Source organism: Fragaria vesca, linkage group LG2 (assembly GCF_000184155.1).
Source record: "Fragaria vesca subsp. vesca linkage group LG2, FraVesHawaii_1.0, whole genome shotgun sequence".
Taxonomy (NCBI): domain Eukaryota; kingdom Viridiplantae; phylum Streptophyta; class Magnoliopsida; order Rosales; family Rosaceae; genus Fragaria; species Fragaria vesca.
The window spans coordinates 18,896,736-18,909,445 of record NC_020492.1 but is presented as its reverse complement, the minus strand read 5'-3'; the positions used below and the strand labels follow the sequence as shown (position 1 = coordinate 18,909,445).

At 38.2% G+C, this 12,710-nt stretch overlaps 3 protein-coding genes across 3 annotated transcripts; 1 reads left to right on the top strand and 2 right to left on the bottom strand.

Moving 5' to 3' along the window:
• Positions 1-5,588: 5,588 nt before the first annotated feature.
• Positions 5,589-6,824, bottom strand: LOC101302810 (F-box/FBD/LRR-repeat protein At1g13570-like). The gene has a single exon (XM_004292655.1). The coding sequence runs from the start codon at positions 6,822-6,824 to the stop codon at positions 5,589-5,591; it is 1,236 nt and encodes a 411-aa protein (XP_004292703.1).
• Positions 6,825-7,816: 992 nt separating this feature from the next.
• Positions 7,817-11,328, top strand: LOC101308435 (F-box protein 7-like). Its single transcript, XM_004290828.1, has 10 exons — positions 7,817-7,919; positions 8,007-8,119; positions 8,576-8,692; positions 8,784-8,880; positions 8,989-9,062; positions 9,693-9,746; positions 9,845-9,946; positions 10,121-10,179; positions 10,529-10,739; positions 10,972-11,328. Exons 1-10 carry the CDS (start codon positions 7,817-7,819, stop codon positions 11,029-11,031), a joined length of 990 nt encoding a protein of 329 aa, XP_004290876.1. The 3' UTR covers positions 11,032-11,328.
• Positions 11,256-12,419, bottom strand: LOC101308732 (acetyltransferase At1g77540-like). The gene is made up of 2 exons (XM_004290829.1): positions 12,128-12,419; positions 11,256-11,629 (listed from the first exon to the last, which is right to left on the bottom strand). The coding sequence occupies exons 1-2, from the start codon at positions 12,392-12,394 to the stop codon at positions 11,558-11,560; spliced, it is 339 nt and encodes a 112-aa protein (XP_004290877.1). The 5' UTR covers positions 12,395-12,419; the 3' UTR covers positions 11,256-11,557.
• Positions 12,420-12,710: the final 291 nt, after the last annotated feature.

The window sequence follows — 12,710 nt, the reverse complement described above, 5'->3', positions numbered from 1 at the left end:
TCATCCTTTATCCTTGATAGATAAAATGATGCAGTGACAGAGAACAGCGACGTCGTTTATCGGTTTCCTTTTTTGTCGTTCCTCTTCTATGCGGCTTCGTTAAAGTGGAAGCGGCTTCCTCTTCGATTAGGTTTTAGACTTTTTTTTTTTTTAGTCAATACACACTGACGTGGCGTGTCTCAGGCTGACGTGGCATGTCGGTCAACGTGTCTAAAAAGTCAACTTTTTTTTGACACGCCACGTGGCGTATCGGACACACATTTTGGTGTATCATATCGGTATCAGTGTGTCTAGAGTGTCAGACACTCCAATACTCCATAGGTGTGGAGTATCAGTGCAACATAGCTCCACAGTCAACCGCTCAAGTAGAGGGCAGTGAACAATCATGTTTTGAAGCGCATCATCTGTCAGGCTAACACAAACAACTTTTAGTCTCTTCAAACTCTTGAAGCCTGAGAATGTGGACGGCTGTTGTAGCGAACATCTCAGCACTGCCGGCCCTGAGGCAAGACCAACAAGGCTTGTGTCTAGGGCCTCCACAATTATAGGGGCCTCCATGTTTAAAAACTTTCATACATAACATGTATTCAAATAAATTTTTTTACTGCTTTTTACTATATTTTACTATAAATATAGTCCAATTTTCAGATTTTATTTCTAATAGCATATGCTTCTTTCCATTTGTGTGAGTTCAATTTGATATTTAATTGACTTGTTAACATGAAACTAATTGACTCTTTTCATTATGAATGTTTATTTCTTGAATTTTAATTAATTGCAATCAATGCTAATGAAAATTTTCATGATAATTATTTTCTAATTTTTACATCTAGGGCCTCGACAAGCACAAGACCGGCCATGCATCTCAGCAACTCTCTAAATGGGTCAAATCTCGACACAAAAACATAGATGAAGGCAGCTAGCTTATAGTGCTACTGTCCCAAGAATTCAAGTATGAACTCTTTGATGGAGTTTCTTGACATGTAAAGTATCCACCGATCAATATCTCTAACCGATGTATGTATTGGAGCAAGCTTGATCTTGTAGACGGAGCCAATGTGACTTAAGAGTACATGATCAACAGCATTCGCAAATGTTTGTTGCTGAGTTGAGATAGAATGGGCATCAAACACCAGATTTGGTAGCATAGCCGATCTGTACCTCCACTTAGTTGATAAAACACTCGTCCTCACTGCATCCTTAATTGGCAAACCTGACAAAATCTTTTCTGTAATATCACTTGGTAGGTTGCTAATTCTATCCAATTCCATGGCTTTTCCTTTTTTCCCCTCCTGACATGTTCAACCAATTTGAAACAAAGAAAAAACAAAATCATCTACAATGTAACTTGGAGATAGCAAGCAAACAAAGTTCCAATCTTCAACAAACAACTACCCAATCGTATGAAGTAATTTACACCCCACAAAAAATTAAAAAATGACCCCTACTTTCTAAGCCCTGTACCTCTCAGACACCAGACCGGATTCATTAGAAAAAAAATGATAGTAATCCTCGCTACATATAGTGAAGATGATAACACATTATATTAGTGTGATCTACCCAAATCCGAACTTGGATTATTGATCAGAAAATGTCTGAGCCACATCATTATCTATGAACTGGAACGAAGATAAAAAACAAAGAACTGGGAAATCAAAACTTACCATTGTATGCAGTTCTCTCTTCTTCAGAAAGTAGCAGTGAAATCGGTGGGAGAGAAAGAAACCAAGCAACCCCAGATCCCACTATCACTTCCTCTTTTACTTTGCCGAATGTAAACGAGGCATCACGTGAGTAGCACGTGCCTGAGAAGCGGGTCATATTTGAACCTACCAGAGAATTCGGCCACATTATTGTTGGATAGTCAGAAGAATCGGCCAGTTTGTTTCTGATTAGCCAAAATATCGATTGGAGTAATGAGAGATCAACTGCATAACCTATTTCGGCAATTCAATACCAAAGATCATATATTGTTCTTACATAGAATAATGATTAATTTAGTTAAACTACGAGCAATTTTTTTATTTTTATTTTTATTTTTTAAGAGCTAGAGCGGCCGCCTTCACGTCATTCTAAACTACGAGCAACTATAAACTCACAAATTTGAACAAATACATAACTAGAATCCAAAAGTTGTATAAACACAGATAGTTAGAAGGCTACTACTGCGAGAATTAATGACCATTATTTTTGAAAAAAAAATAGACATAGATCATCATATATAAAGTGTTACACTTCTGAAAAAAAAAGAGTTACAAGTCACACTTCTGAAAAACAATAAACAGCATGCGGCGTAGACTGATCAAATGACTCATCAAAGTAGAATGATCTCTAAGTTCGTTGATGCGCGCCGAATCCGGAGTAACGTTCTTGCTAAATCAGAATCAACATGAGAAGGTACAGACTTGTTTTGATATATAGTCATCGTCTCAAGTGCAGGTGAACTTAAAATTAGAAATTTGACAAAATCTATTGCAGATTTCACAGCAGGGAAGTTAAATATGTGAACTCGTCTCAGCTGAGTGAAAGCGCACCTCTGGTTCTCATCAACCCAAGAGTTCACTTTTCCGGCATCAGCCTGATAATGATAGCTGCTGGAAGTATAGCAGATACATAGTATTTTCAGAGCTGGGGAACTTTTCAGAAGATAAACTGCACATAAAAAATCCTCTGGATCATTATAGCACATGCCTAACACAAGATATTGCAAATGCAAACATGGATTTGGAAGTTTTTTCAGCGAGGAACCGATAGCTAAATACTTTGTGAGGTAGTTGTTGATGTTAAGTCTCTGAATATGGGGAAGCTTTGCGAAAAACTTGAGCAAATTGGTAGATCTGCAACGACCATTTCTCTGGACTTTCAACACAATCCGGGAATCAACAACTTTGGGGGTATTTAAAATATTAATATCCTCAACATCACCGAGAAAGAGAAGAAATCGAAGGTTTGGTGCATCGATCTTGAGCAGCTGGAAACCGACACAGTTCTTCAAAGTCAACCTCTCAAGAATAGAACAACAAATCAAATTTTCAAGCACATCTTGATCTAGAGTAACTTGTTCCAGATGAAGATTTATCAAGCTTCTGAAGCCTTTGAATGGGCGGAGGTTGCAGCGAACACTTGTATAAGTGTAACCGTATCAAGTCTTGACAGGCAAACATACATGCAGGCATCAAGTAGGAGGGTTGGTAATCTCCACAAGGTTTTTCGAGTATGAACTCTTTAACAGAGTTTCTTGACAGATGAAGTATCCACCGATCGATATCTCTGAACAATAAATATTCTTGAGCAAGCTTGAACATGTGTATGGGGCCAATGTGACTCATGAGTACATGATCAACTATACTCGCAAATGTATAGTGATCAGTTGGGATGCACTCATCATCAAACACCAAATGCGGTAGCATAGCAGATTTGTACCTCCAATTACTTGACAAAACACTCGTCCTCACTGCATCCCTAATCGGCAAGAGTGACAATATCTTTTCTGCAATATCGCTCGGTAAGTTGCTTAGTCTATCCACCTCCATCAAATCCGAACACGAGCTGGCTCTTTTACTATCCTTCTGAAATATTCAAGCAATTTAAAGAAAAATAATCATCAACCTAAAACCAGGTTCGAAGATATGATTTAGCTGTAAACTATGGTGTGTATATAGAGACACTAAGCACACCAGAGTCGCTTTAATCTCAATTATCACAACTAGTACTTCTATATCATACAGTAATTGAGTAATATATATATATATACACACACACACACACAAACACCAAGAAAACAAAATCAAAAAGCTTCCTGAGCTAAACCCTAGTTTGATCTGCCAGAGAAGATAATATGAATCTGAACAAGAAATTAACTTACCATCGTTTTTTCTTCCCTTGTCTTCAGAAATCTGGGATTGAAGATCGAAGCCAAACTCTTTGCGAAAAGTTGAATGAGGTCAGAATGGGATCCAAACCCTAGTTCTGGCTGTTCTGCTATATCTTTTTACTCTAAAGCGGAACAACACGTGAGAAGGCACGTGAGTAGCTCGGGACCTGGATACATAACCCACGAAGCGGGTCATATTCGTATCCGCAAATGATTATGGGCCACACAGTCTGGACCACCGGTTTATTTAAAGCGAAAAAAGCTTTATTTTTTCTACGAGGAACCAATGGCTTCAGGTTAATTCTTTTTAAAGAAATTCATGAAAGGTGCTACGAGGAACCGCTGACAGGTGCCCTAATCCTGAGGTCCTTTCGATCAAGTGCTGCCCGAATGTGACTGATGCATCCATGGCTCACATAGCACATTGGTGCCCCGTGATCAAGAAACTTGACATCAGCTACTACCATGGAATATCTCACGAGATTCTATTGTTGATCGGGGGAGTTGCCATAATCTATCAATCGTTAATGCTGTTAACTTTCTAGGTTGTTTTAAAGAAGCTGGGGTAGTTCCTTATGATCGAGTATTTAGATACTAATAGGCCTCAAGATAGAGATTCAGAAGCTGATGCAATTGGGAAATCCATGCCGAATCTGAAGCACCTTGAACTATTGTTCTCTGAGGTAACGTCTAAAGGGCTTGGTTTGATATCTGCTGGGTGTCGGAAACTTGAGTACTTGGATGTGTTTGGGTGTACGTGTATACTTGACTAGTAGTTGTGCCATCGACAATGCAACATCTGAGCTCTACAACTTGAAGGAGATTAAGAAGCCATATTTCTACTTACCTGAGGGACATCGTATCCCTGAGGGATATTATAACGGGTCTGCACCATCTATATATCTGTATTCCCTTTGTAGCTTGTTTTATCTAAATTCGCTTCATTCTACTGATTCTAGCAATAAAAAAAAATTTGTGAGCTTTGCGTTATGTATTGTCGACATGTGTCATTGTTATGAATCAAACTCGTTTAGTTATGGTGGGATTGAAATGAAATAATCAGGAGACGAGTTTTTGGAGTTTGATTTTGAAGAGTTTGATTCCTACCAAAAAAATAAAGTAGCATCTTTACCCTTTATGTAAGTCTGTACTACAAAATATTCGATCAGAATCATCAGATGGGATCAAATGCGGAACAATGAACCAAATCTCTTCATTTTTGTCTAATATGATAAAACTAATATTAGATCATCAAGCTAAAATCTTAAACTTGAAGAAGAAGATGAAAATCAAGCTACATTCTTAAGCTTGAAGAACAAGATAAAAGGAAACATAAGGATTTCTGTGTTGCAGAAATCTAACAATGAAGCTTATCAATTGCACATTTATAGCTTGAGGAACTAAACCCTCTAACCAACTCTAAGAGCAATGACTCACTTTGCTAGGATGCAGGATACGTCAACTGTAACAAGCTATAGGACTGGAAACTTTAGAACTGATCTAATACAGGATAGTAAAAATGCACAAGTTTAATGTCTTGCAACTTTGTATAATTGCAAAGGTATTACTGCCAGAAAGAATGAACATTGTTGTCAAGAAGAGGCATACATCATAAACCCATAAAGATCTGCCAAAGTCATAGTTCTGAAAGCAAAATACTACACTGATGAAACACTAGTCACAGTATAATTATCCCCAAATTCAAATTGTTGCATCAGAAGACAGACATTACATCATCATAGAAAGAGGTACCATAGTTATATTTCGGAAATAAAAGAACGTTGTCATTTAGAATCATCTCTAAATTCAGTGATGCACGCCATAATCCTAGCAACTTTGTAGCTAGATTATAACTAACAAAAGGATGCAGAGCGGTGGTACATAGAGTCATTGTCTCAAGCGCTGGTGAACTTAAAAGCAGAAATCTTATCAATTCCAGTGCACCATCAACCTCAGGGAAGCTGCAGTGTATTTTCACACGTCCAAGCTGAGTGTTCGAGCAACTATGATGTTCATCAACCCAAGAGTTCACTTTTCCCCCTATGGCTTTATAATTAGAAGCGAAAACTTCTAATTCTTCCAGAGCAGGGCACATTCTCAGAATGCAAAGAAGAATGTCCTTATCATAATCAGTCCCGATCCTTAAAGAAAGAAATTGTAGAGGTGAACATGGTTTCGGCAGCTTTTCCAGCGGCAAGCAGCTATCAGCTAAATACTTTGTAAATTTGGCCTTCATGCAAAGACGGTGAATATTGGGAAGTTGAGCAAAAAACCTGAGCAGATTACTAGATTTGCAAGCAAACTGATATAGCTCAATATAAACATCAACGATATTTGATGTATTCAATAAATTAATGTACTTAAACCCACCAATAAAGCGAAGAACCTGGAGACTTGGTGCATTGATATTGAGCTGGTTGAAATCATCACAATCCTCCACAACCAACCGCTCAAGTAGAGGACAGTGAGCAATCATGTTTTGAAGCGCATCACCCGTCAGCCTAACCCAAACAATTTTTAGGGTTTTCAAACTTTTGAAGCCTGTGAATGTGGACGGCGGTTGTAGCAAACATTTATGCAACTCTAAATGAGTCAAATCTCGACACAGAAACATAGATGAAGGCAGCTTATAGTACGGCTGTCCCAAGATTTCAAGTATGAACTCTTTGATGGAGTTTCTAGAGACATACAGTATCCACCGATCAAAATCTCTAACACATATATGTTTTGGAGCAAGCTTGAACTTGTATACAGGGCCAATGTGACTTAAGAGAACATGATCAACAGCATTCGCAAATTTTTGTGGCAGAGTTGAGATAGAATGGGCATAAAAAACCAGATGTGGTAGCATAGCCGATATGTACCTCCAGTTAGTTGATAAAACACTCGTCCTCACTGCATCCCTAATTGGCAAACTTGACGATATCTTTACTCTAACATCACTTGGCATGTCGCTAATTCTATCCAACTCCATCAAATATCGAATTCCGAACACGACTTAGCTGCAGGGTGTGACAAAGGCTTCTGACAATTCCTGGACATAGAAAGACTATAAGATTCATTTCATAATCAAAGTTGCGACTCCTAGGGTGAAGCTGCGAACCCAAACCCCAGTTTTGCTAATGATTATAATATGATTTGAACAAGAAATTAACTTACCGCCGTTTTGGCTTCCCCTTATGTTCAAGAAATTTGGTGTTGAAGATCGTTGCCAAACCCTAGTTCTGCTATTCTTGCATGACTGTTTAAAGCGAAACGGCACGTGAAAAGGCACGTGAGTGGCCGGCACTTGATCAATGAACATAACCCACGAAGCGGGTCATATTCGTATCCGCAGAAAGAATTTGGGCCGCAGTCTGGGCCACTAGTTTGGTGGGTCAAAATTATTTAACGCGGTAAAAACTGCCGGGTATATAAAATCTCAGCTAATAATTAACTCTTTTCTTTTTTCTTCGTCCTCTGTTTTCCTCTCTGTACTTCCCTCATTTTCTCTAAGATTTCCGAAGCGAAAAGGCTTCATTTTTCGACGAGGAAGATTGACCCATCATTTCTATGGCTTCAGGTAACTTGTTCATCTATCAAAGCTTTGATCTTTTTTATAGAATTTGGCTCCTGGGCTGCTGCGGAATCTTTTCGCGCTGTTTTTGGAGCTGGAAAGAGTTTTGTGGAGTTTTGCAGGATTTATGTGTTTAAATTTGAACCTTGTTGCAACCCTTTTGTTAATTTGACGAAAAGTTTATGACTTTTGAGGTTTTGCGTTCTGGGTAGTGATTAATAGTCGGATATGGATTGAGATGTGTCATTGTTTTGAAACGAATATGAGCTAGAACTCATTTGGTTACGGTGGGATTGAAATGGAGTAATGAAGAAACGAGGTTTTGGAGTTTGATTTTGATGAGTTTGGTTCGTAGAAATGAAGTGAAAGTTGGGTTTGATTAAGTAATGGTGTTTGTTGCAGATTTTGCATTCAAAGTTCCAGCTGAACTTGAAACGGCTTTGCGGTTAAATTCAGTTCATCACTATGTGACGAAGAGGCCGTGGCTTGGTAAGTTTCTGTGTTTGCTTTATTATGTCTTTTTAGTTTTTAATATAATAGCTTTGTGTAGATTGTTTATGTTTTCTTATTGTTCAGATCTTTATGGAGTCAATGTGAGACCTGTTGCACCATTTGGAAGTATGAGTAGAAAACCGAATGTTGATCCATCATTGTTACACCGGTACTTGCCGGATGAGCTGCTGTTTGAGGTATTAACTTAAGAAATAGCTGCTCTTTAACAGACATTGGCAGCTATAATGAAATTGCAAATATTCATTTACGTTATTTATCATTTATTCATTAGAAAGCTTCAAAAAAGAATGAACAATAGAGGTGGAAGGTTTATAATCCCTTAGAAGGAACGAAGGAAATGATAATTTTAAATGTTTCAAATGAACTTCACCTAAGTCCATAGGTCTAATAGTTCCTTTTCCCGTGCTTTGTAAGCATGTGTTCCTGATTCTGAAGCATTAAGAGAGTCCTCTAGAATTGATATGATTTCGATTCTGGGTCATTAGCACTGGGGGGATTGGAATATGAGAATCACGTGGTCTTTGACTGCAAAGATAACTGATGCATAGGTTCACCTGTATAGAGTTGATATATAAGAATATATAAGTGCCTAGTGCATATGATAGAGAGGTGATATGAATTGTCATATGCAGGTCTTTGTACGAATGACTCCATACGACATGGGAAGGGCATCATGTGTTTGTCGAAAATGGAGATACACTATCCGTAACCCTGTGTTTTGGCGCATTGCGTGCTTAAAAGCGTGGCAGGTATTATTGGTGTTGGTGTTAAGTTTTGCTCTAGTTTTATGTCTGGTGCATGTAAATATTGGATTTTAATGCTGAATCCCCATTCATGAAGCTTTCTGGAGTGGTTGAAAACTATAAGATTTTACAAGCAAAATATGAGAGTTCATGGAGGAAAATGTGGCTTCTAAGACCAAGGGTCCGCACTGATGGTAAGCTTAATCTTTTCTCCTACTTTTCTCCTTCAGCATATGTGTCTAGACCTGATATGCTTGATACTTCATGCGTGATCAATTCCCTTTCCGTTTTTCACACCTCAGGTCTGTATGTGAGTAGGAATACCTATATTCGCACTGGCGTTGCAGAATGGAAGGTCTCTAACCCAGTTCACTTGGTAAGAACATAGTACTAACAACTACTCCGGGATTCTTCTTTTCCCTTTACTGGAAGGTCTCTAACGCAAAGTTACTCCTGTGTGTGCATATTTTGAACTACTGATGTATATATGAAGATAACTGGAGGTCCCAAAACCAAGAAGTGAAGCACTACCTACTTGTTTTAAATTATTATGATAGAAGGTACTTCTTGGTTTTGGGTATATTGTAGGTCCATTGTGCCTATTGCCTGGAAATAATTTACTTCTTTTCTTCCCTGATAAATCAAACCTCAGTACCTGGTAAAGGCTGATTCTCATGAGATCCTTGAAAATTACTCCTATTTGGTTGTATCTGTAATCCAGTCGGGAGTTTAACTGCCTTTTAGCTTTGTCCTTGGTGACTAGTGCCTTATCCTTGTGCTGCTTTCTTTCTTATATGTTGTAGTTTCATCTGCCCCCCACCCTTACACATCCTCTACTCTCTTTTTGTTTCTTTTAATAAATTTCCCTTGCTTCTCAAGGCTTTTTTAAAGGAAAAAAGGAGAAAAAAACAGAAAAAAGTTGCAAATTAGTCCATATGAGGTTTCTTTTCTTTTCTTTTCCTTTCCCCTGTAGTTTGTGGTCAATCAATCTGTTCTGGTTTTGCAGGTCTGCTACTATCGCTACATCAGATTCTATCCTTCTGGCAGATTTCTTTATAAGGTGGTAATTGATGAAAGTTTAAATAGTAATTCTGAGTACATCAACAATAGTTTTCTGTTTTCTGATTGTCACTATTTATCCGTCTTCCTGCATGTCAGAATTCATCTCTAAAAGTAAAGGATGTGGCAAAAATTATGAACATCCGTGCAGCCAAGACAGACTCTGTTTTCAGTGGCCATTACACATTGTCAGATGATAAGGTCACAGTTTATCTTTCTCCCTTATGGCCAATTTTTACAAGTTCAGAATTTGCTCATCTAACATTGAATTTTCTCCATCGGCTATTGATGTCTGTTGGATGCTTTTAATCACAGCTCTCTAATGTTCCCTTGACTTAATTTGCATTTGATATAAGATATATTACTCCGTTGCAGGTTGAAGCTGCAGTTTTGTATCCAGGAAGGCGTCCGACAGTGTTGAGAATCCGCCTAAGGTACTACAACAGCTCACTTGGGCTGAACTTCATTAAGATTTTAAGATGGTATTTTGTGGAATGGTAGCATGTAAATAGTTGAAGTGCTGATTCAAGCTACAATTGTTTCCTCATTTTGCAATGTGATATGGAGTCAGTTATGCAACTAATTCTAGTGGGAAGAAGAGAAACTGATCAAATAGAAATACACTTGTCATATTGCAAAGATTCTGTTCAAGTGGAAGAAGGGGAATTTCTATATAGATAAGGGTTTGAAATGTCTTGACCTGTGCTTTGATGCAGTTGTCTGTTTTTCTGTCTTGTTTCTACTTGAAAGTAATTTTTTTTCCCTTCCCATCGGCCCCTACAGGTTGAGAGGAACAGTAACAGGGGCAAACAATCGTATGGATTTACTGTCACTTGTTACAAGTGGTATTAACGATAATGAGATCCGTGGCCCTGATGAGGATATCCTCGGGATGGTTGAAGGATGGCAGGATGATGAGACTCACAACCCAGATGTGCCAGCTGTCTCACACAAGAGGGGTCTAACACCTTTTGTTTTCATTCCATTTGAAGAGGTACATTTTCTGTCTATCACTTTGGCCATTAAGTATCTATATCACATGATTTCATTTAAGCTGTTCAGTGTTCCTTATCAATTGGTAAATCAATTTCAAGCAAGTAAATAGGAATGCAGCACATTTCTTTCGTTCTTGTCAAGAAAAGCTTTTTATTGATCCCTCACTCTGAAGCAAATACCTGCTGGCATCGTAGGTTGTCATTTTTTCTTAACTTTTCTATGTGGTGTAGGTGGATACATCATTTCTGAATCTACCTGTGGAGAAGATGGACTATTTTGTGCCCGGCTGATACCTTAAAAGAGTATCTTCCTTTGTACATACACAGTATTTTAGTCTTGAGCTTTACCAGAATCCTTCATTCTCTTTAGTTTATTTGTTTCTACAATGTTGACTTGAAGCCATGTGACATTTTATCAGTGCGCTCTGGTTATATGCTTCTGGTATTCGTTGTTTGCTTCATTTGTATGTACCAAAAAAGAATGTTGAATATGAACTGTGTTATACTTGTAATCTGTTGATAAAATAATGTATTTAATAAATAAGTCAAGTATTTGTAAATTATACATTCAACTTGATTTTGTTTCAAGTGCATAGACTGTGGATATGCTCTTATCATCATACTTGATCAACACCAAGTTCCAAACAGGGAGATAAGAAAACCAAGATCTTTTCTACGTTTATTTCTGTTGCCTTGAACAAGCATCACATATAAAACAGAGGAGCAGAGAAAGGTTTTCCCTATTCAAGCTTACAAACATCTCGGTGATTCCTCACTAGAAGTACAGTTGTTTATTACACAAAAGTTGCTTCTAATTCTATATGCTAGACTTGGTCTCAGGGGAGTACAGCAGAGAATTCCAAGAAGGGTTCTTCGGGAGGAAAGTGTCCTGCCAACATAAAATACAGTAAAATGTCACAACCCAAAACAGGGTAGGAGCTAAGGAAGTATGAAGCCAAGAATATGACAAACTCACAATAGGTTTTAAATGTCCATCCCATCCTATTGATTTCAAAGTTCAAACCTTTAACCCAAGTTCCTCAAACTTCCTACTTCCATAATTCCATTGATCTTAGATACCTAACAATGAATTGCTCTAGTATCACCAAACCTCACATCTGATTGATTACCATTATCTATTGCTATATGCAACAAACCAACAAGTAACAACTGATTAGAGGCTTAGAGCTAAATCTATCTCATTTCTCCAAGAAGATTGTAAATGCCAATAGCTATGAAGTACAAGAATCTCAGTACCCAATTAACCGAATGAATACAATCATTTCTAGAGGTGCCAATATCATCAACAACCCTGTAAAACCATGTTGATGCCACACAACAGAGAATTTCAGAGAAACCCAGAAAGGGGAAGTGGCTTGTTACTTACAGAGACGTAAGAACAGGTGGGGATGACAGAGATGGAGTTGGCTTTGGCGTGGTTGAAGGCAGCAACGCAGAGATGGGAGGCCAAGCCCAAGCCTCTCTTGGAGGATGGGACATAGGTGTGAACCAAGTCCATCACTTTTCCATTTTCTCTGAGAACGTAGTCTATGTAGGCTTTCTTGTCCTCTGACTCGAACCTATGCTTGGCTTCGTTCCACACTATCTTTGGTGCCGATGAACCGCCCCCTGCGACGTCGTCTGCGGTAGCCATCTTCCACTCTTTCTTCTCCTCTCGCGTCTGTGTCTATCGATCCGTCTCTCTCTAGTCTCTTTACATCTTTTGAGGCACGCAGTACGCACGTGATAAATAGTTTTACAAGTTAGATGTCTACCTTTACAATTCTACGGAGCTATTCTAACGAGGACTCTTCAGTTGAGAACTTTTGAGTTTATGGTTTAAAAAACTCATTTTTCGATCACATTTTGACATCTCATCCGTTCAGTTTTTAAGTTTATATGAGTATATCATTTCTACAAATTTTCAGCCAAGTTGGTGTTTGTTAAGATAACAAACTAGATCAAATTAA